This window comes from Rhinopithecus bieti, unplaced genomic scaffold (assembly GCF_001698545.2).
Source record: "Rhinopithecus bieti isolate Rb0 unplaced genomic scaffold, ASM169854v2 scaffold_4553, whole genome shotgun sequence".
NCBI classification, from domain to species: Eukaryota; Metazoa; Chordata; class Mammalia; order Primates; family Cercopithecidae; genus Rhinopithecus; species Rhinopithecus bieti.
In genome coordinates this window covers 1,591,664-1,613,328 of record NW_016804694.1, presented here as the reverse complement: position 1 = coordinate 1,613,328, position 21,665 = coordinate 1,591,664, and the positions used below count along the sequence as shown (strand labels likewise).

At 44.7% G+C, this 21,665-nt stretch overlaps 1 protein-coding gene across 1 annotated transcript; it reads left to right on the top strand.

Annotated features, from left to right (window-relative positions):
• Window positions 1–202: 202 nt before the first annotated feature.
• Window positions 203–20,985, top strand: PPIL1 (peptidylprolyl isomerase like 1). Its single transcript, XM_017870119.1, has 4 exons — window positions 203–510; window positions 3,357–3,511; window positions 19,162–19,230; window positions 19,782–20,985. The coding sequence occupies exons 1-4, from the start codon at window positions 455–457 to the stop codon at window positions 20,000–20,002; spliced, it is 501 nt and encodes a 166-aa protein (XP_017725608.1). The 5' UTR covers window positions 203–454; the 3' UTR covers window positions 20,003–20,985.
• The last annotated feature ends 680 nt before the right edge of the window (window positions 20,986–21,665 follow it).

Here is a 21,665-nt window from a genome sequence, read left to right as displayed (position 1 = left end):
GTACAGCACCTTACAAAAATTCTTTACTGGCATCTCTAAACTGTTCCCTTTCATTCTCTGCCTCCCCTTCCCGTCCCCGCCCAATTGTGAGACTAAGAAATTCTTCGAATTTAATGTTAGGACATAACGCCAACCAGAGCCTAGCTTTTCTGGTTGTTCCCGCCTTCCATGCCTAAACGAACCAATCAGATCGCCCAGAGTGGCGCCACTTGGAAACCACCGCGAATGAAGTTTGCATTTTTCTCTGTTCTCGTGCCCAGCTTCTTCTCGCCTCCCACCTCAGCTTCCCGGCATTGGAAAAAGGGACCGTCCTCTTCCTTGTCCTGGCCACCCAAATCCTGGTATCGAAAGGGTTGAACGGCGGGGACCGGAAGTGTGCAGCAGCGGCGAGTCCCCAGCTAATCGACGCCGGAAGTAGCAATTGCTAGAGAAGCATTCCGCCGCCGGCTTCGCTATGGCGGCAATTCCCCCAGATTCCTGGCAGCCACCCAACGTTTACTTGGAGACCAGGTGAGGGGGTTCGGGCCTCTGGGGCTGGCAGAGGAGACACGGAGCCCGGGCCTCACCACGGGTCTCCGTTCCTGGCGCGTTCCTCCGGGAGGCCGGCCTCCACGTGGAGGGGCGTGGAGCAGCGGCCGAGACGGCCCCCAGAGAGTTGAGAGGGGACCGCCATCGCCCGCGTCCAGGCTGCCCGCGGTCTTGTGCTGAGGTCTCAGCAACAGCTGCCTGATTGTCCTCCTTCCTCCAGTCCACTCATTCATTCATTCATTCATTCATTCATTCATTCATTCAGCGTGTAATGAGTCCGCAAGCCAGGCACATAGGATATGAATTCTGAGGATATAGCGGTAGATAAAACACACACAGCCCTGCCTTTAGGAGCTTATGGTATAATGAAAGAGACAGACATGTAAACATTACGTGATAAGTAGTACAGTTGTAGAAACAAATTCCAATAAAATACAGGAAGAAGCACATTTTCCCCACTATCAAAGAGTGATGTGGTAACAGCCTGCTCGCGCCATGCCCCGCTCTATGTCATCTCATTTAGTTTAATCTTAGCAACCCAAATCATGAAGGTATTATTTAACTTTCTCCCTTTCAATATTAGCAGGAGGAAACGCCAGAATTTACAGATTAAAGCCTTGACCAAAGCCACACAGCTAGTAACTGGAAGAACCTCGTTTGGAGCCTGGTGTGCCCGTCTCACCTTGCCAGTTCTTTAGCTCTATTCATTCCATTGCCTCTTTGGAAAAAGCTCAAAGTGATCTTTACAAAATAGGACAAGGAAGGGATCCTGCTCAAAAACCTTTAATAACGTCTTACTGCTATAACAGTATAAAGTAAAAACTTATTAATCCTGACATTCAAGGTGATTTTTTTCATCTGGCCCTTGTCTACCTGCCATTCCCCCTTCAGCAGCCAGGGACCAGCTAAGGTCCTCTGCCTTTCTGTTCTTGCCCATTGCTGCTTTCAGCCAAAGCAGAGTTCTGTCAGTCCTCTCTATATTTGCTCATGCTGTTCATGCTCCCTGGCCATCTTGCCCACCTTCTTATATGGTAAAATTCTACATCTTCAGGCTCCAACCTGTAGTTTCTGAATTCTCCTGTTGGTATTTTTTAAAGTTGCAAAATAAATTGTTAAATCCAAGCAATGTGGACATACAGAGTAAGAAGTGAAAGCCACCTCCTTCCTGAAAACACTATCAACGGTTTGTTGGATGATTGTCCAGACCTTTTTCTATGTACACATAAACCTCTCTTTTATGTTTTTTTAACCAAAAAAAATGGGATCATATGATCATACTCTATGTATGTTTTTTCTGTAACTTGGTTTTCTTTCACTCAGTAATTCAGCTAGCTGCCCATAGGATGGATAGTTGATATTTTAGGTATTTCCTATTTCAAGGACATTTAAGTTGCTTCCTTTTTTTTTTTTTTCTTTTGGCTATGACAAATACTGAGATGAACATCCTTGCACATATTGTATCCTTAGGCAGTTTTGTATATTTTCCTAGAGGATACTTGGAAGTTGAAATTGCTGAGGTATGCACATTTCAGAATTGTATATGTACTTCCTGATTGTCTTTCCAAATGGCTACTTCCTGTATGTTTAAAATATCCACCAGAATGTAAGCTTCATGAGGGAAACAGTGCCTAAAATAGTGTCACACGCAGAGTAACTGTTAGTCTGTGTTGAATGGGAGCGGTGTGAAAGATGAATTGCAGTCAGGAAGGCTGTTAGCTATTTTCTAGCACATTCCTCATATACTGATAGAGTGTTTACACTGTGCAAGGCACCGGGCATTCAGACTATAAAGAGTTGACTCAATTCTCACATCTGGCCTGGTGCCATAGCTCACATCTGTAATCCAGCACTTTGGGAGGCCAAGGCAGGTAGATTGCTTGAGCCCAGGAATTCAAGACAAGCCCGGGCAACATGGCAAAACCCCATCTCTACAAAAAAATACAAAAAATTAGCTGAGCTTGGTGATGCGTGCCTGTAGTCCCAGCTACTCAGGAGGCTGAGGTGAGGGGATCACTTGAGCCCGGGAGGCAGAGGTTGCGATTAGCTGAGATTGTGCCACTGCACTGTAACCTGGGTGACAGAGGAGACCCTTTCTCAAAAAAAAAAAAAAAATTGTCACATCCTTGGAGCTTAAAGTCTAGGTGTGTGTTGGAGTAGTGGGGAAGGCACCTGTCCTTTCTCTTGCCTCTTCCTTATCTTTTAATAGTACTGGGGAGGAAAAAGCACGCATCCTATTGGGTAGGTGCAAAGATTCAAAGTTATCAGGTTTTGCCTTTGTTATACTCCCTCCCAAACACAAACTGTATCTTTTATTAAAATTTTTTGAAGAGGTAATATATTTACTTGGATCAAAATACAAAAGTTTTAAAAGGTATTCATTAAACATCTTCCTATTTTCCATCTACCCAGTCCCTACCCCCACCCAGAAACTTCTAAATAAATATGAACTCCTGATATTTTAATGTCTCTTTTTTAAAAAAATTAAAAATTAAGTGTAATAATTTTTTTCCTAATTTAGGGGTTGGTTATATGGTTTCAGATAATCAGATATATATATAGAGAGAGAGTATCAGAATTTTGAGTTCTCCATGCTTGTAATTTTGCTGAAAAGAAGTACCCAGAACACCTGCATGTTTTACTCAAAAAAGATAATTGGTGTTTATATTACTTGCATTGTGGTGTTTTCCTTTGCTGAGCATGAAATCCAGTGGTTATCACAATTTCATGACTTACAAGCTTGAAAATCAGGAGTCCTGGAGCAGTCGCATAATATTCCTGTCTGCCCTGACCTTGTTCTTTACTGGAGCTGTTGTCCTCTCCCTCTGCAGCATGGGAATCATTGTGCTGGAGCTGTACTGGAAGCATGCTCCAAAGACCTGTAAGAACTTTGCTGAACTGGCTCGTCGAGGTTACTACAATGGCACAAAATTCCACAGAATTATCAAAGACTTCATGATCCAAGGAGGTGACCCAACAGGGACAGGTACAGTTAAGCCAACATTAGTTAAGCCAACATTAGTTTATGTTTTCTTTTTTTTTTTTTCTTTTTGTCTCTTTTTTCTAAAGCCAACATTAGTTTCTGAAGTCTCTCATAAATAGGCGATAAGGCAGCCAGAGCTCTCTTTTCCACTTACTAAGACTGTGTTGGTTGATTCTGGTGACAACTCCTTCCTTCATCAAACACACATGTGTGGAATTGACCAGAAACCAACCTTTATTCCTAGGCTTGGTAAAGTTTTTCATAACTTACATGTACTGCTTACTAAGAACAAATAATATTTGTCTGAATTATAGTGATGCAAGTAGTCTGATCAATACAAAGGAAAGACTTTATAATATTTTGAGAATAATAAAATCCTGGATTCTTTTATCGATTCATTCATTTAACAAATGGGTGTCTGTTTTGTGTCAGATACTTTTTTAAGCTCTAGGGAGATACCTATAAAGAAAGAGACAGAATTCTTGCTCTCTATAAAGCAGGAAAAGGGTGTGGGGATGGAATTTTAGTAGAAAAGTCAAGGAACTCATCTCTGACATTATTGGAGAAGAGATCTGAAAGAAGTAAGAAAGTGAACCTTGTAACTCGGGGGAGAACATTTTGGATGGAGGGAAGAGCAAACACAGAGGCCCCGAGGCAGGAACCTGTGCTGGAAATCATAAGGTATGATACCTTATAGGGCATGGTAGAGACTGGGTTTTACTCTTGAGTAAGATGTGAGCCTTTGGAGAGTTTTGAGCAAAGGAATGCTGTGATCTGATCTATGCTTTAAAAGGATCACTCTAGGCTAGGCACAGTGACTCACGCCTGTAATCCCAGCTCTTTGGGAGCCCGAGGTGGTTGCATCATTTGAGGTCAGGAGTTCAAGACCGCCTCACCAACATGGTGAAATGCTGTGTTTACTAAAACACAAAAATTAGCCAGGCAGGGTGGTGGGCACCTGTAATCTCAGCTACTCAGGAGGCTGAGGCAGGAGAATTGCTTGAACCCAGGAGATGGAGGTTGCAGTGAGCAAAGATCGTACCACTGCAGTCTAGCCTGGGTGACAGATCGAGACTCCCTCTTAAATAAATAAATAAATAAATAAATAAATAAAGGATCACTCTAGCTGCTGTTTAGAGAATAGATGTAGGGGCAAGATGTGACCACTATGTAAATAGTTGTTGTACTATGTTGTTTGGGGAGTAATGACAAGAAAAATAGTTCTATACATGTTCAGTACAGATGCTTGATATTTTCAGTCGTGGTTAGTTGAATCCATGAATGTAGAATCCACACGTAGGGAGGGCCAACTATGCTCGTGAGTAAGTCGTTGGATAGAAATATGGGGTTCAGGGAAAGACCTGGTATGGAGGTATTAATTTGGGAGTTACTGGCATTTAGATGGGGTTTATTAGTGAACTGGTGGAACACTTACTCATTTCAAGGGCCCTTGCTTCTCAGTTTGCTTTTTCTCTGCTAATATCTGCTCGTTTGCCTTTAAACAAGTTTGGCTTTCTCTGTGGCAGTGTCTTTTCTCAGTCTTGTTCTTTTTTGTCATTCTCAATTGTCTCATGATTTATCTAAACTATGTCCAGAAGCATTCAGGTTTTTTTTTTTTTTTTTTTTTTTTTTTAATTTTGGGGATGCTTTTCAAAATAAAAAATATAAGAAAGCAGAGAAAAGGGGAAAATCATTCATAAGCATAGCTCCTAAAGATTTCTAACCATCATTAACTAATCCCTCAATATCCCACCTTTCAGAAAGGAACAGTGTTAACTTTTGGTGCCCATCATTCTAGAAGTCTTTCTTTTCAGATGTCTGGTTTAAAGGATAACAAGATAAATGGAAATAGTTTCAAAAAATAGGATATATTATATATGCTATTGTTTTTAAAGCAGAACATACTACATTTAATTTCATATATATAGAACAGAATGTTTGACTTCCTACAATGAAAGATGAGGCAATTAGTACTTAAATTTCTACCCATTCTTATCTTTCCTCGACCTTAATTTTTGTTGTTAGTCTTATTTATCTGTTCTGCACTCATCATTCCTTCAGCTACAGTGTGGGCCCTACATTTCAGTGTATTTCGTGTTCACAACTTACTTCACTTTCACCTTCGCAAGTGCTGGAGGGCAGGATTTCTTGTCTGCTGTTTTTTTGTGTTTTGTTTCAGAATGCTCAAGGATCACAATTGTCCAGTGGTTTTTTATTATTAGAGCTGGAATGTGTTGTATTTTTAAGCTCATTTATGTTTGAGAATTTCTGCCTGTTACCTTTATACTTGAAAAGAGATATCATGCTGGCACGCTCAGCCCCCTCACTGTGCGATACACTGTGCCGCCTTGGGACCTCACAGAGTCCCCACCAGCAAGAAGGCTCTCACCACATGTGGCCCCTTGACCTTGGACTTCTCAGCCTCCACAACTGTAAGAGATAAATTCCTTTTTTAAAATAAATTTTTTAGGCCAGGTATGGTGGCTCACACCTGTAATCCCAGCACTTTGGAGGCTGAGGTGGGAGGATCACTTGAGTTCAGGAGTTCAAGACCAGCCTGGGCAACATAGTGAGACCCCATCTCTACAAAAAACAAAAAATTAGCCAGGCATAGTGGCATATGCCTGTAATCCTAGCTACTTGGAAGACTGAGGTGGGAGGATCACTTGAACCTGGGAGGTTGAGATTGCAGTAAGCCATGATTGTGCCCACTGCACTCCAGCCTGAGTGACAAAGTGAGACCCTATCTCTAAATACATAAATTAATTAAAATAAAAGTGTTTAAAAGGAAGAAAAAAAGACCGTAACTGGGTATACTGAGATCTTTTTAGACATTTCTGATCAATTGCCTTCTGGTTTGGTTTTTTATTGTTGTTTGTTTTTGTTGTTGTTTGGTTTTTTTGGAGACAGGGTTTTGCTCTGTCACCCAGGCCCGGGCTCGAGTACGGTGGTACAATCATGGCTCACTGTAATCTCCATCCCCTGGGATCAAGCATTTCTCCCACATCAGCCTCGCAGGTAGCTAGGACTACAGGCATTCACCACCATGCCTTGCTAATTTTTAATTTTTTTACAGAGTTGAGGTCTCACTGTGTTGCTGAGGCTGGTCTCAAACTCCTGGGCCTAAGTGTCCCTCCTGCTTCGGCCGCCCAAAGTGTTGGGATTATAGGCATGAGCCATCATGCCTGACTGCCTTCTGGTTTTTGAATATGGTTTTGGAGAATACTGAGGCCAGATTTACTCCTTCCTTCAAATCAGGGGTAATTTTTTGATTTCTATTTCTGAATATTTACTCTGTTATACTTACTGGATTTTCTATTTCAGGAAATTAGTTATTTGTTTCATCACCTTTGCCTTCCATATTTATCACATTTCTTTTGATTGTGTGATAGGATTTTTTTTTTCTTTTGTTCCTGTATTCACTAAAATAATCTCAGACCTTTACTCTATGCCTTACTCAATTTTCGGTCATGTCTATTTTGTTCTTTACTGCTTTAGTTTATCTATTAGCTCATTACTGGTGCCATTTGGATCTAAATTTGTTTCCTTCGCTCTGCAATCTTTTCATCTTATTCTGTGGTATATTATCTTGTCTTTGAGCTTTTGTTATATTAGATTTTTACTTCTCTTGAATCATCCATAGCTTGAGATAGCCATGGAGAAGGCACTTTCTCCCAGGCTGAGTTCCTGGATTTTCTTTTCCTTCCTCTCCTCCTTCTTTCTGTCCTGTTGGTTGTAGTATGTTTGCCTAGTTTCCATGCCATTTGTTTTCATCTTATCCATGCTTGATGTCAGCACCTACATTATCCCCACCTTTTACTTGCTCAGATACAGTGTAAGTGGAGTCTCCTTGTCATTCTCCCCACTTATGTGGAACTGGTTGTCTTCCCCACTTCAAATGTTAGGTTGCTTTCTCTCTATTCTGTTCTACCCTGAAGAGGTGTGGGAGAGAACCGGAGCTCAGCTCATGCTGAATGAGCCCCTTGTGGGAGGGCTAGCCTCTGTTCTGTCTTCCCAGACTCCATTAAAATCTTGTCCCAGAGCCCCCTCCACCAGCCAGTGGTCTCCCTCTGTCACCACTCCAGGATCTGGGTAGTCCTCAAGGATGGCCCAGCACCCTGGAAGGTGGCCAGCCCTGCTTGCCTGCCCTGCCACTCCCGAGCATCTGTGATATGCATGGGCTTCTACCCTCAAGGGCTTTCCTTAACTTTTTCAGAGCTGCTCACCCACTCCCCTGTTGGCTTCTCACAATCGGAGGGTATTTATGAGAATCTCAGCATGACATTTCTTTTCTGGTTACTAGTTTCAGGGACTACAGGTGGAAGAATTTTCTATTTTTTCCTCTTGGCTGACTCTTTTTACAATTTTAGCATGTTTGTTTCCCTTATTTGGTTGATGCTGGTGAACTTTTGGCTTTTAATTTTAATTTTGTGTCTTCACTTTATTAGGTGTTGGGAGCATGTGGTAAACGTGCCTGATAGCAATAACTGAAGCATACCCTTAGAATGACCCTGTATGGCAGACGCATCTGAATGTGTGTTCTGAGCTAGGGAATCCAGGAGTAGCCAACCTGGAGGTTCCTTCCTTGTCTGTTAAAGGGACATCTGAGCCCCTGGCTCGTCCTTTGAAACATGGGCCGCACACAGGTTGAGGCCCCGAGTTTTGGGTTGAGTGAAGTTTGCCAGGTGGAGATTGTTAGGGAGAAGATGCTAAGTGGAAATGCTATGTAAACTGCATGCTTTTTGCAAGCCATTGTGGTTCTCCTGTCCAGCCCGCCACCACTGGACTCTCTCCCCTGTATGTAAGTCCCCAATAAAACCCCATGTCTCATTTGCTGACATTAGGTCTCTTTGGCCTATTGAACCTGGTGCCATCCCCATTGGAGTCGATAGGGGTTCGGCACAACAGGGAGGCAGAGTCTAGTCCTGCTTCATTCTACTTTCTTTGTCTGAAAGGGTTCCATCGATACGTCGATGTACTTTCCTGTCTTCTTCCTCTCTCCCCGTCATGTTGTTATGAAATAAATTTTAATTCTTAATACCAGTGAACCGAGAGTCCATGATTAGGGTACAAGTATTGGAAGTGACTCAGGTGTGAGTTGCTCATGCCAGAGCTTTTCTCTATTTGTGTAGTTGGTTCATGATCCTTCATAATGTCACATTTCCATGGTGTAATTTTAATGAAATTGAATCACTCAAAAGATCTTCAAATAACTGCACCCAGCCTCAAGTATAATGAATGATTGAGCAGCCCACTGGCAAGTCTGTGGTGGAAGGCAAACAGGAGTTAGGCTCTCCTGGGTCACTAGTTCATATTTTCTAGCTGATTAGGTGATGCGTTTTTTGCTAAACATCTCAGATGGGCAGCAAATGACATCCTGGGCTCTTCAGCAAGTTGATGTACCACTTCCATTCCTCAGTCTGACTACTGCGGAACCATTCTTTCCACATGCTTTCTTATAATACATCTTTGCCAGATGCTTTGTCAGTTCAAATACCCTTTGACTTCCTGCTTCATTTCATTTTAAACCATTTTTCTACCTTCAGCTTTCCCATATTATAATAACTATAGGGGCTCTTTCCTTAGCCCTCTGAGTGTCTTTTATCTGTTTCTACTAACCTTTCTCTCCTCTCTATAACACATAAAATCCTGGCAAGCTCTTCCTTTAGCTCTTCCTGCTCTGCACTTGGCCTCACAGTGCTCGCCAGCTGCTGTGATTAATTATATGCTGATTATCCTGTGCGTCACTCTCACTTTGATTTCATCTCTCCTCTTAGTAGCCCCAGGAACACCTGAAATTTAGCGTGTTGAACAGCAAGCTCTATTAATTTTATTCATTTGATGAGTATTTGCCAAGAGTCTGCTGGGTATCCTGTGCTATTCTAAGGCCTATGAGAAGCACTTAAGCATTAAAAGCCAAGGCATTTTCTTTTTCCTTGCAGTTCTCTGCCCTGCCAGGAAACAAACTATTCATTATAAGAGACAACTAGAATGGGGTAATATAAATATGCAAATGTATGATAGTATGATGTGGATTATATGTATAATATAGGTTGGAGTAATTCATAATAAGGGGAAAAGTACAATGGAGGGAGATTAGGATGGGAAGGAGGCATATGCGAGATGGGTCTTGGGAAGTAGAGGGAAGGGCATTTTGGATTTAGGAAGAAGAGTGGGTACAGGGCAGGAGTGACAGAGGCAGGGGTAGGGAGGGAGCCCGCCACCCCAGGTGTCACATCTTCCACTCCAGACTGGCTCTTGTGACATCACCCAGCCACCTCTCCACACCCAGAACAAATGCATCAAATGTGATTCTAAGGCCCCTACCAAATTTATAGATCTCCGAACTGCCTGTTTGGGGGACAGTAAAGAGCAGTTAGGGGGCCAGTTAATGGAGACTCCTAGACAGAGGAGCTCAGATTTGATTGCGCATGACTCAGGGACCATTTGGGACTCTTGAGCCCAGCTGGGATAAGACATGTCTGAGGAAATCTCGTCCAGCTGTGGACTATGGCAAGCCAGTGTGGTGCAGGGTGGAGAGCAGGACTGTGGAGCTTGGGCTTACCTTGTGCTTCACATGAACACTTACTAAACGTAGAGGAGTTGCATTACCCTGCTGAGCCAGCTCACCTGTCTGGAGTGTGGTTACATGCACCTCCTAGGCTGGCTGTGAGTAGTAAATGAGCTGATGTTGGTACAGTGGTTAGCATGGGCTTGACACAAAGTGGGAGCTCAAACAAATGTGACTTTTATTTATTTTGATTGTTAATTCATTTAGCAAATACCTATGAGACTCCTGTAGGCCAGGCACTCTTCTAAAAACTGGGGATATAACAGTGAATAAGAAAGCCCTTGCGGAACTCTCATTCTGGTGAGAGATGGAGAATGAAAAAGTACATAATAAACTATCAGGGATGGCAGATGATATGGAAAAAATAATGTACTGCTGGGATGGAACAGGATTTCTCAACCTAGGCACTATTGACATTTAGAGCTGGATGATTCTTTGTTGGAGGGGGTGCAGTCCTTTGCATTGAAGGATGGTTAGCTTCATGCTGGCTTCTACCTACTGGATACTGATAGAACCACTCCGTGTGACAACCAAAATTGTCTCCAGACATTGCCCACTGTCGCCAGGGGTCAAAATCACTCCCCGTTGAGAACCACTAGGCTAGAGGGTGAGGGAGGGGCTGGTTTGGAGAGTGTGGTTAGGGAAACCTCTCTGACAAATAGAGAGCATTTTAATATAGTTGTGAATGAAATGAAGTGGTGATCCATGAGACTGTCCAGGCCAAGGGCACTCCGAAGAGAACAGCAACTGGAGGCCTTAGACCAGAGTGTGCCTGGCAGGAAACGGCACAGGGGCCAGTGTAGCTGGAACACCTGAGAGAGTGGCGGGAGAGAGCTCAGAGAGTAGCAGAGTGCCCAATTGTGGGGGGTCTTGTAAGCTGTGGTGAGGATTGTGGATTTTGTTCTAAGAGTGATGCAGTGTTGATGGAGGGTTTCAAGCAGGGGAGTGCTGCGATTAGGCTTGTTTGAAAAGGATCCCTCTGGCTACCTTGTGAAGAATAGAGGGTGGGGAAAGAGGGAGGCAAGGCTGGAAGCAAGGAGACCAGTGGGAAGATTTTATTCTTATTCAAGCTGGAGATGGTTGTCGTTTGAACTAGGGTGATAGCAGCTGTGTTAGTTCTGGTCCTCTGGGAAGCAGACACCAAGATAGAAGTTTATTGGGCTAACACCTGTGAAAGATAAAGGGGCGGGGAGCCAGAGTTGGAAGGGAAGGTCTTCACACAGCAGCGCAGGCCTGAATAACACCTGTGAAAGCAGAGGAGTGCAGGAGGAGCAGCTGCCAGTGAGCAGCTAGGAACACCAGGAGAATGTGGAGCCGTGGAAGCCAAGGGAAGACAGCAGCTCAAGCAGAAGGGTGACATCGAGTGTGGATCAAGTAAAGTGAGCGCTGAGGATTGACGACTGGGTATAGCCACGTGGAGGTCACTGGTGACCTTGACAAGAGCAGTTTCAGCGGAGCAGTGAGGGGCAAAAGTCTGAATGGAGCATGTTCCAGTGAGAATGGGGAGAAGTGGAGACAGTGGGTGTTGACAGCTTTGTCTTTTTTTTTTTGAGACGGAGTCTCGCTCTGTCGCCCAGGCTGGAGTGCAGTGGCCGGATCTCAGCTCACTGCAAGCTCCGCCTCCCAGGTTTACGCCATTCTCCTGCCTCAGCCTCCCGAGTAGCTGGGACTACAGGCGCCCGCCACCTCGCCCGGCTAGATTTTGTATTTTTTAGTAGAGACGGGGTTTCACCATGTTAGCCAGGATGGTCTCGATCTCCTGACTTTGTGATCCGCCCGTCTCGGCCTCCCAAAGTGCTGGGATTACAGGCTTGAGCCACCACGCCCGGCCGTTGACAGCTTTTTCAAGGAGTTTTTCTGTGAAGGGATGTAGAGAAATAGGATACTTGGAAATAGAGTTTTGTTTTTTAAAATAGGAAATATCAATAACATGTTTAAATGCTGACAGGAATGATCCATTAGAAAGAGAAAAATTGGTCTACTAGAGGGGGAGGTTGTAGTTGCTGAGTTCTTTAAAGGTGAGCAGGATTGGGTACTTGGTGGTGGGATAGTCATGGACAGTTTATTCACACAGTGTTTTAGGGAAGGGAGGTGGGTAGAGGTGTAGGAAGGAAAGGGGCTTTGGTGGTGAGAGCACGTGAAAGTTCTCTTCTGAAAATTCCTTCTTCTCAGTGAAATAAGTAAGGTTCTCAGGCCGGGCGCGGTGGCTCAAGCCTGTAATCCCAGCACTTTGGGAGGCCGAGACGGGCGGATCACGAGGTCAGGAGGTCGAGACCATCCTGGCTAACTCGGTGAAACCCCGTCTCTACTAAAAAATACAAAAAACTAGCTGGGCGAGGTGGTGGGCGCCTGTAGTCCCAGCTACTCGGGAGGCTGAGGCAGGAGAATGGCGTGAACCCGGGAGGCAGAGCTTGCAATGAGCTGAGATCGCGCCACTGCACTCCAGCCTGGGCGGCAGAGCGAGACTCCATCTCAAAAAAAAAAAAAGAAGTAACGTTCTCAAAGAGTGAGAAGCAGCGAGGGAGTGGTGGAAATTCGAGAACAGAGGAACTGAATAAACCCAGGCAGGCTGCCTCCTGAGGTGGCACTTTGAATCATGACCAGCAGCTGCTTCTCAGAGACCATGCTCGGGTTATCTCAGTTAAAGGGGCTCTTTATCACTGACACTGCTGTGTGTTTGCCTCATGTTATACATTAGATGGCTTCCATATGCTGTCTCATTTACTTCTCATAACAAGCCTGTGAGACATAAGTGTTACTGCTACTCCCATTTTGCAGACGGGGGAACTGAGGCTTGGAGAAAAGTGTCTTGGTTAAGGTTAAACAGTAATTGCTGGAGGCAGAACTGGAATCCAGATCTCTCTGACCCCAAAGGCAGGGGAGAAAGAGAAGACCGCATCTTTAGAACCACAAAGCCCCTTGGAGGACTGGGGCGTTGTTCCCGTCTGGTATATTAACAAAGTGATTGTGTCAAGTAGCAGTGCTTTTGGCTACAAGTAACAGAAAACCTAATCCCACGGGCTGTTTTTTTCTTATACAACAGAACGTCTGGAAGCGAGCAGTTATTGTCATCTCTTCACCTGCCCAGAAGAGTTGTCAGGGATCTGGGCTTGCCGTATCTTTCCACTTCATTCGTAATGTGTTGGCCTTTGGTCTTGAACTTGTTAGTTTTATGGTTGCAAGATGACTGCTGCTGTTCTGGCATCATCCTACTTTCAAAGAAGGAAGATGGGGAAAGAGCTGTAGATGAAAGACAAAAGAGTGTGTTTGTCTGTTTTTATCAGGAAAGCTATAGCTTTCTCAGAAGCTTGACTTAGCGACTTCTGTTTATATCGGTAAGTCTGAACTGGGTCATCTGACCACGCCTGTCTGCAAAATGGACTTGTCAGCACCTGCCTTTTTTTCTCTGAGGTTGAGGCAGGTTGTGGAGGAGGAGGTTGGGGATGCTCAGGAGACTGCTGACGGACAGTGTCTGTTAGAGGCTCTCTTGCCAGAAGAGAGGCTTTGATTGGTCAGTTACCCTCTGGTGTCAAGTGACCCATTGGATCTCCTTATAGGCCACTGCCCATCTGTGGGACTGGATATTAATCTATTGTCCCATCAACTGTGGCGTGGGAGGGGCCGGGACAAGTAGCACCAAGTATGGTCATCTTGGTGTAAGACACTGCATCATGTCCCATGCCTTAGACATCATTTTGACAGGTTTCCACAGTGACTAAGAGGAGGAGGAAGGGACATCACAGGAGTCATGGGGACAAGAAAAGGGTTTTTTTGCATTTTGTTTTTAAGAAACAACACAGGCCGGGCACGGTGGCTCATGCCTGTAATCCCAGCACTTTGGGAGGCCGAGGCTGGCGGACCTGAGGTCAGGAGTTTGAGACCGGCCTGACCTCAACATGGTGAAACCCCATCTCTACTAAAAATACAAAATGAGCCAGGCATGGTGGCGAGTGCCTGTAATACCAGCTACTCGGGAGGCCGAGGCAGGAGAATCGCTTGAACCTGGGAGGCAGAGGTTGTGGTGAGCCAAGATGGCACCATTGGACTCCAGCTTGGGCCGCAAGAGCAAAACTCTGTCTAAAAAAAAAAAGAAAAGAAAACACACACACACACACACACAGATCATAAAGAAGTTAAGGAATTTTAACGCAAAGGTTCTGTGCACTGGAAGGTCCCATTAAAAGAATGAAAAAAGTTAACTGGGAGAAGGTATTTGCAAAACATTCACTGACAGAGGATTACTGTCCATAATATACAGTTGAGCCTTGACCAACATGGGTTTGAGCCATGGGGGTCCATACAGGTTTCGCAGGGCCCGCAGCGGGACTTGAGCATGCAAGGATTTTGGTGTCACAGGGATCCTGGAACCAATGCCCTGAGTATACCAAGGGATGACTGTATGTATCAGTTCCAAAATGTCATACCACTGAGTGGCGGTTCACAGAGGGGACAAGCGAAGTAAGCCAGTGAACATGAAATTATGCCAAACTTCAGAGAAATGCAGCTTAAAACACCACAAGAGGTCTCGCACTTCTCAGACTGACAGAAGGACCTAGAGCAGTAAGAGTGAGAGTGCTGCGGGGAGGGGTGCACACTGGTTCATCCTTTTCAATAAGGCATTTAGAAAAATCTAGCAATGATGAAATACTCAAACTATGACCCTGTGTATCCCCTGTGAGGTATTGGCCCCCGAGAGCTCTTGCACTTGTGTTTCAGAGACAGTATAAGACTAGTTTCTATAGCATGGTCGATAATAGCCAAAACATTGGAAAGATCCTCGGTATCAACACCAGAAAAGATAAGACAGAGCATTATGGTCATGCAGTGAGGCGAACACTACAGAGATCCGCCTGGAACGAAGTAGGTGAGTCTCTCAAACAGTGGTGAGCAAAAATCTATTTGCGGAAGAATATATAAAGTGTAATACCACTTATGTAAACTTAAAAACATGCAAAACAGCAATACTTTTTTTTTTAGGGATACATATATGTGTAGTAAGGAAGAAAATGCATGGAAATGCCAAATTCTTGTCAGACTAGTGGTTACCTGAGAGGAAAATGTGATTCTTTGAATCAGCTGTTAGCTGTTAGGAAAATGAGTGCTGGGGAGAGCTGCAGTGGGGTGTGTGCATGGGGTCTTAGCTGGATTTGCAATACTTTATTTCTTGGAGGCAGAGGTGGTCATAGATGTTGGTCATATTATTCTTTGTATGTTTGTGTGTCTGAAATAAATACATTGAATAAATGATCCCAAGAGAGGACAGAGGTCAGAAGAGGAAAAGAATCTCTCTCTTTTTTTTTGGAGACAGACGGGAGTGCAATGGCGCAATCACAGCTCACTGTAGCCTCAACCTCCTGGGCTTGAGTGATCCTCCTACCTCAGCCTCCTGAGTAGCTGTAGCTGGAACTACAGGCACGCACCACCATGCCCGGCTAATTTTTGTAGAGACAGGTTTCACCATGTTGCCTAGGCTGGTCTCAACTCCTGGGCTCAAGAGGTCTGCCCCCTGCAGCCTCCCAAAGTGTTGGGATTACAGGTGTGAGCCACTTGCACCTGGCCAGAAAAGAATCTTGAACGTTCTTTTCTAACCTGTAATCAAAGGTTAGAAAACAGGTCTTGGCCAGGCGCAGTGGCTCACGCCTGTAATCTCAGTACTTTGAGAGGCCGAGGCTGGCAGATCATGAGGTCAAGAGATTGAGACCATCCTGGCTAACATGGTGAAACCCCGTCTCTACTAAAAATACAAAATTAGCTGGGTGTGGTGGTGCACACCTGTAGTCCCAGCTACTCAGGAGGCTGAGGCAGGAGAATCACTTGAACCCAGGAGGCAGAAGTTGCAGTGAGCCGATATCACACCACTGCACTCCAGCCTGGTGACAGAGCGAGATTCCATCTCAAACACACACACACACACACACACACACACACACAGTAGAAAACAGGTCTGTGCCTATCTTCATTGTGTCTGTGCTAGACCAGGCACAGAACCTGCAAAGCTTCCAAATTGTTGACTTTCTAACTGATAATTGACATCTGCGTAGCATGCTCTGCACTGGAGAGCTCTTTAATCATTCTCTGTACCTCTGCCACCTCTCACCTATTCCACGTGCCCAGAGGAATGTTTGAATTGGAATGATTTGTCTTTCTGACATTTTGCTGCAAACCCTACTGAGTTGAATTGGGTTATGAAAAGATAACATATTATGAGTAAGATATTATGAAAACTCTGCCTGTTGAGTAAAGGGGGTCTCCATGCTCTTTCCTCCTGTCTCCTCTGATTCCCACTTCATCTGTGACTCTTTTTTTATTTTTTTGAGACGGAGTCTCACTCTGTCACCTAGGCTGGAGTGCAATGGCATGATCTCAGCTCAGTGCAACCTCCACCTCCCGGGTTCAAGTGATTCTCCTGCCTCAGCCTCCCAAGTAGCTGGGATTACAGGCACGTGCCACCACACCTGGCTAATTTTGTATTTTAGTAGAGACGGGGTTTCACCATGTTGGTCAGGCTGGTCTCAAACTCCTGACCTCATGATCCACCTGCCTCGGCCTCCCAAAGTGCTGGAATTACAGGTGTGAGCCACCACGCCCGGCCCATCTGTGACTCTTGACCTACCTATTCCTTAATGTACTTCTTGTTTGTGGTGATGTTTATGTGATGGTTTTCCATTCCTAGAGGGCAGAGCCCTGGGGGTTTTGTTCTGACAGCCCTCAGGTTGCAGGGATCACACTTTGAAGGCTCAGGCCACAGATTGACAGTGTACTACTGAACTGAATCCTTAGCTTGCTCACTCAAGTCCTGCACGCAGAGCCTGGCCTCTGTGGCGTCTGGCCCCACAGCCCTCTCCCTCTCTCTAGTCTCTGGTAACCCCAGCCAGGAACCTTGACTCTAGTGGTTGCCAAAGGACCAAGCAAAGGGGAGGATCAAGTCAGAGGGAATGTATTGGTTATATAATTGCTGTTTGTATACTGACAGGTTGGAATTTTTGGAATGAGTTTTACACAGTTTAGTATGGTTCAGTGTTTTTCCAGAAGCATAGGTAGCCTGGGCCAAGTGGGAGGTTTCCCCTAGTCTGTTAGGATTCACCCCCATTCTTGTTTGCATGAGAACATCATTTTCTTCCGGAAAGGAAACGGGGGCTGTGACAGGCTCCCTGTGGTGAAGCCGACTAAAAGGTAAAGCACAAGATTTTTACCATGGAAACACCTTAGCCATGCCCAGGGGCCTTGGGGGTGGACTTGGTGCTACTTTTATAGCAGGCAGTAGAGGAAGTGAGCTGCCAGCACTGGGCTGTGGGGGAAGCAGAGTACCCATTGATCAATCCAGTGTTTACTTTGTTCTAAGCTGTTTTGTCATGACCGTTCAACTTGGAGAAACCAATGTAGTTCAGTAAGGCATATGATTGACTACATAATTGATTAGTATTCGTTAAGAAAGTTACCTCCTGTTATGACATGTTTTCCTGTGAGAAAACAATGTTTAACTTACATCCTTTTTTTTTTGAGCCAGTCTTGCTCTGTCACCCAGGCTGGAGTGCGATGGTGTGATCTCAGCTCACTGCAACCTCCACCTGCTGGGTTCAAGCAGTTCTCCTGCCTCAGCCTCCCAAGTAGCTGGGACAACAGGTGTGCGCCACCTTGCCTGGCTAATTTTTTTTTGTATTTTTAGTAGAGACGGGATTTCACTACGTTGGCCAGGCTGGTCTCGAACTCCTGATCTTGTGATCTGCCTGCCTCGGCCTCCCAAAGTGCTGGGATTACAGGCGTGAGCCACCGCGCCTGGCCTAACTTACATCCTTTTGCTCTTAGAACAAAACCTGCCTGAGCTTAGGATATCCAGTCCAGCACCCTGCTCTTGTGGACATAATATAAATAACATTTGGTGATGATGCTGCTAGCAAATAATTCCCAATCCCATGTTTCTTCATTTTCTCTGTATTCCTTTATTTAGAGTCAAGGTTTTGCCTCTTGCCTAAACTGGAGTACAGTGACGTGGTCATAGCTTATTGTAACCTCAAACTCCTGGGCTCAAAGCAATCCTCCTGCCTCAGCCTCCCAAGGAGCTGGGACTACAGCCATGTGCCACCCACCACATCTGGCTGAATTTAAAAATTTTTTTGTCAGTCAGGTGCAGTGGTTCATGCCTATAATCCCAGCACTTGGGAAGGTGAGGAAGGAGGATTGCTTGATGCCAGGAGTTTGAGACCAGCCTGGGCAACATAGTGAGACCCCATCTCTTAAAAAAAAAATTTGTGGAGTCAGTGTCTTGCTCTGTTGCCCAGCTCAAGCTCCTGGCCTCAAGCAGTCCTCCCATCTCAGCCTCCCAAAGTGCTGAGATTTTAGATGTGAGCCACCACACCTGGCCCTGTTTTCTCTTTATGATGTACTGCCTCACCTCTCAGTGACTCTGCCTACTGTAATGTCCCTTTCTGCCACATTGCCACTTACCACTGTCCCTATTTCTCCTTCGGCTGGATAGCTTTAACTTAAATGAATTTTATTTTCCATCATCTAGGTTAAGGGTGGCAAATAGGTTTCAACTATTGGGCTATTACTGATTAATTAATAATGGCTGCCTGAGTTCTGGGTTGGTAACATTCAGAGGCAAATCTAGCTCAGCAGGGAAGAATACTGATTGATTAGCAATGTCTGTGATGGGCACAGGGTTGGGACTTGGGGCACTCATGTCTAAAATACTCATAAAAATGTTAAAAATCAAGAAACCTCTTAACACATCAGATTATGAATGGTGGTTATCTCTAGATGGTTAGGTTACAGGGGATTTTAGTGTTCTTTTGATAATGTTCTATGTTTTCTACCTTTTTGATAGTGAACATGTATTATTTTAATGTGCAGGAAAAAATAGCATTATTTTGAAAAGGAAAGTCTTACCGGAATGAAACCAATGACTTGAATATGCTATTAGTGCTAGATTCTATAGTTGCAATATGCCTAGCAGTGGGGTAGGTGTCACTGCCTTTTCCTTTCCTCCACTCTGAGAAATCCTTTGACCCTGGGCCATCATTCTTGCTGTGAGATAGAATGTGTGACTGACTGATTCATGTATCATCTTCTAATCGGGCAGGTCGAGGTGGTGCATCTATCTATGGCAAACAGTTTGAAGATGAACTTCATCCTGACTTGAAATTCACGGGTAAGTGTATAATTTGGCTGGACTGGTTAGGAATGGGGGTTTTAAAAGCTCACTCTTTTGGCCATGATTCAAGGTGAATGCCTGACACCGTGGCATGGTGCCAGATAACTGCCCAGCCATGGCGCCACGAAGTGCCCTGGTGGATTAGAGAAAGCGGCGCCTCTCACAAAGTTCTGAGCAATTCTGAGTGCTGGTCGGGGTGTTCTAGACTCAACTATTTGTTAAAGGTCATAAGATATCAAAAGTGTCCTCAAAGAAACAGGAAACCTTGCTGGGTTTTTGAGGGCAGTCAGGAACATGGTCCACAGTTAGTGAGGAGCATCAGGGGTCAAGGCTGGGGAATAGGTGAGGATAAGGAAGATGAAGTCGTCAGAGTAGTGTAGTGATGGCCTTTGTACAGGGCAGAAAGCCTGCCCTGAGTGGTTGTCCGGGTCTGGACAGAAGCCAGAACAAAGTCCTGGCTTCTTTTTCATCCCTAGGATGGGACAGCAGCTCTACACTGGACCTGTGGGGTTATTTATACTCTTTCCTTTCTTCCCTTTTCCCACCAGGGGCTGGAATTCTCGCAATGGCCAACGCGGGGCCAGACACCAATGGCAGCCAGTTCTTTGTGACCCTCGCCCCCACCCAGTGGCTCGACGGCAAACACACCATTTTTGGCCGAGTGTGCCAGGGCATAGGAATGGTGAATCGCGTGGGAATGGTAGAAACAAACTCCCAGGACCGCCCTGTGGATGATGTGAAGATCATTAAGGCATACCCTTCTGGGTAGACTTGCTACCCTCTTGAGCAGCTCTTCTGAGATGGCCCCAGTGGACCAGCTTCCAGATGACATAGAATGACATGTAATGCTAAATTTCATTTTGGCTTTGCAGATCATGAAGCTTAGGAGGCCTGGGGTCTTGGGTGAGTTAGAGATGGAAGTACATTTTAATAGGATGCTTCTTTTCTCTTCCCCCAGTGCCTAGGTTGCCAGAGCATTTGCACAAATGCCCCTGTTTATCGATAGGTGACTACTTAATACACGTGACTCATAATGCTGCTTCTTGTGCATGTCTGCTCTGATATACTTCGAACAAGGTAGCAGACACTGTCATTTCTCAGTGGTTTTGCCTAACCAAACTTCTTCCTAAGGAGATTTGTATTCTGGCCTACACTGCAGTCCTTCATTGTTGACAGCCACAGAATTCCAAACCAAGTAGTGTCTATCAGCCCTTTTAACTCTGTGCACACCCTATTTCAGTCTTATATTTGTTCTTCTAGGGAATGTATGCATCTCTCTATATATTTTCCCTCTCAAAACCAGAACATCAACACTGCTGTTTCTGACACTTCAGATATCCCACGCAAAGCCACATTGAATTTTTGCCAAATGAAAAATGCATCCAACAATCAAGTTTCTAAGAAGGTGTCAAGTGGGGAATAATAATGTATAATAATCAAGAAATTAATTTATTAAAAGGAAGCAGAAGCATTGACCATCTTTTTCCCAGAGAAGAGGAGAAATCTGTAGTGAGCAAAGGACAGACCATGAATCCTCCTTAAGAAGTAGTCCTCTCAGAAAGGAGAAGCGCCACTCAAGTTCTTTTAACCCAAGACTTTAGAGAAATTAGGTCCGAGATTTTATATGTTCAGTTGTTTATGTATAAAATAACTTTCTGGATTTTGTGGGGAGGAGTAGGAGAGGAAGGAAGTTAATACCTATGTAATACATAGAAACTTGCAAAATAAAATGCCATTGGTGGTTGAAATTGCTGCTGTGGTCTGATTCTAAATATTGTATGAGGTTCCAATGGTCATTTTAATCCCAGTCATTTTAAGTAGTATTACAGAGATCGTATGTTCAAGATTTCACATCACTTTAGGCTTGTGGATCTCCAGTAGACTTAAGAGCAATTCTAACTTAAAAAGGGCAGAACCAGAGAAAGAAGTTAAGTGACAGAAATAGACATTTCTGAATAAGGGGTGTATTAGTCCATTTTCACATTGCTATGAAGACACTACCTGAGACTGGGTTATTTATAAATGAGAGGTTTAATTGACTCACAGTTCCACATGGCTAGGGAGACCTCAGGAAACTTACAATAATGGTGGAAGGCAAAGGAGAAGCAAGCACCTTCTTTACAAGGTGGCAGGAGAGAGAGCACAGGGGAAACCACCATATTTAAACCATCACATCTTGTGAGATCTCCCTCACTATCATGAGAACAGCATGCAGGGGGAAAATGCCCCATGATCCAGTCACCCCCCACCAGATCCCACCCTCAACACAGAGGATTACAATTCGAGATGAGATTTGGGTAGGGATACAGAGCCAAACCATGTCGGGGGGATTGCCTGTAAGTGAACCAGGTGGATGTGCTAAGAGACCTGCACCATCCCTGGAATTTGCAGAGGGCCCACCTGCACATTGTTATGGGACCAGAGGCAGTATT

Bases quoted from the DNA above. Each gene is read 5' to 3' on its own strand.
- PPIL1 (XM_017870119.1), top strand. From the start codon at position 455: ATGGCGGCAATTCCCCCAGATTCCTGGCAGCCACCCAACGTTTACTTG. The intron at 3,512-19,161 runs GTACAGTTAAGC...CTAATCGGGCAG, and splicing joins AGGTGACCCAACAGGGACAG to GTCGAGGTGGTGCATCTATC. The intron at 19,231-19,781 runs GTAAGTGTATAA...TTTTCCCACCAG, and splicing joins TCCTGACTTGAAATTCACGG to GGGCTGGAATTCTCGCAATG.